Source organism: Poecilia latipinna, unplaced genomic scaffold, assembly GCF_001443285.1.
Source record: "Poecilia latipinna isolate Pla-1442-1.1 unplaced genomic scaffold, P_latipinna-1.0 Scaffold6041, whole genome shotgun sequence".
NCBI classification, from domain to species: domain Eukaryota; kingdom Metazoa; phylum Chordata; class Actinopteri; order Cyprinodontiformes; family Poeciliidae; genus Poecilia; species Poecilia latipinna.
This window is the reverse complement of record NW_015118657.1, coordinates 1-1,506: the sequence shown is the minus strand read 5'-3', so window position 1 is coordinate 1,506 and position 1,506 is coordinate 1. Positions and strand designations below refer to the sequence as shown.

The 1,506-nt window shown below is 36.7% G+C and overlaps 1 protein-coding gene across 1 annotated transcript; it reads right to left on the bottom strand.

Annotated features, from left to right (window-relative positions):
• Window positions 1-2: 2 nt before the first annotated feature.
• On the bottom strand, window positions 3-1,425 carry LOC106943811 (interferon-induced protein 44-like; the record flags this gene model as incomplete). Its single annotated transcript, XM_015027107.1, has 5 exons — window positions 3-77; window positions 161-261; window positions 447-615; window positions 725-877; window positions 1,213-1,425. Coding segments are annotated over 5 exons (711 nt in total), but the record flags the coding sequence as incomplete, so codon positions are not given.
• Window positions 1,426-1,506: the final 81 nt, after the last annotated feature.

Sequence of the window (1,506 nt, the reverse complement as noted above, 5' to 3'; positions counted from 1 at the left end):
TGAGTTTCATGACTGTAGTTCTTCACTGGGAGGATGCAGTTCATTGGGATCCCCAGGCTGGAGCTGAAGTCACCCATCTACATAAAACACAATAATTGTTTTATTTTTTGTACATTTTTAGGGGGTTGTCCCGTTTAGAATAAATCTTTCCTTGACTCACCTTTTTCTTTAAATGTTTGCTCTTGTAGACATTTTTCAGATTTCTTTCTGTGTCACGACAGACTTCATCAACGTGGCTGAGAATCGCAAGCTGAGGGATTCCTGTAGATACAGAGATACAGACTCTAAGCATGGAGTTACTCAAGAAACTCCAAATGTATTTAAACAATATATTTAAATAACTATCACAGGAGTGTGATGAAACATTTATGATGACATAAAAAAGTAAAAACAAAGTTCCATTTACAGTAAAATAATATTCTAAAAGCAGATTTAATATTTCTTACCCAGATCACTGGCTGCTTCTCTGATTTCCTTCATCTTCTTTAAAACATCCTGCTTCATTTCTGGTGCATTAGCGTCATAGATGCAGACCAGAACATGAACTCTGTCACTGATGGACGGAGAAGAGATGTAGCCAGGATCACCATCAGAAAGAGGAGATACAGGATTGAACTGAGGAAATAATATGATGTATATTCAGTCATTTATTTTCCACAGAAAGCAAACAAATTATGCCTTTAAGAGAAGGACTTTTTTAAAGCAGAAAAGTATATATTTATACCTTATATTCATCCTTCACATGTCCCTTCAAGGCCAGTTTGATGTCGTCTGTTCTGACTCCTCTTCCATCTCCGTCCTCCAGACCCATGATGTCATTGAACACGAACGGATAAAAGTTCCCTCTGCCTTCTTTCTTGATTTTATAGGTTTTGTACTGCAGAAAAAAAAAAAACTTTTATGTAAACAGCAGGCATACAACCGCAAAAATATATTTTAAATTCAAGATCTACAAACCTGCTTCAAAAAATTTTAATAACTTTAATTTTCAACCTAATTGTATTTTTGCTGAATAAAATTCTGGATAAGACAGTACTATAGTCAGTGGTTACGTGTTTGTAGCCACTCAGTGTCAGAAAATGTGTATTTTTGGCCATGTTGCTGGGAATATTTATAAAGCTGCAAAGAACCACTTAAAAAGACTGATTTGATAAATCTTGTAGTCTAAAAATCTAAAAAAGCCTTCAAAATTAAACAAGAAATTATATTCACAATCTTGGTGAAAGTTTGACCAGAGTTTGTGGAACTGGCCAGAGCTTCATGGGTCATTCTGCCCTGCAGGACGTTGTTGACGGAGTTGATCAAGCTGGACTTCCCCGCACCGACTGGGCCGTACAGCAGGACTCTGATGTGAGTTGCCTCCTCATTTTGAGGCCTGAAATTCTTCAAATACTGAAGAGCCTCCCTGTTGTCTCTGTTAAAATGACAAATTTAAAATCATGATTTCAGAATTATTTTTTTAACCTTGATAGACCTATTAGCAGTGAGAGTCAGTGAGTGACCCGC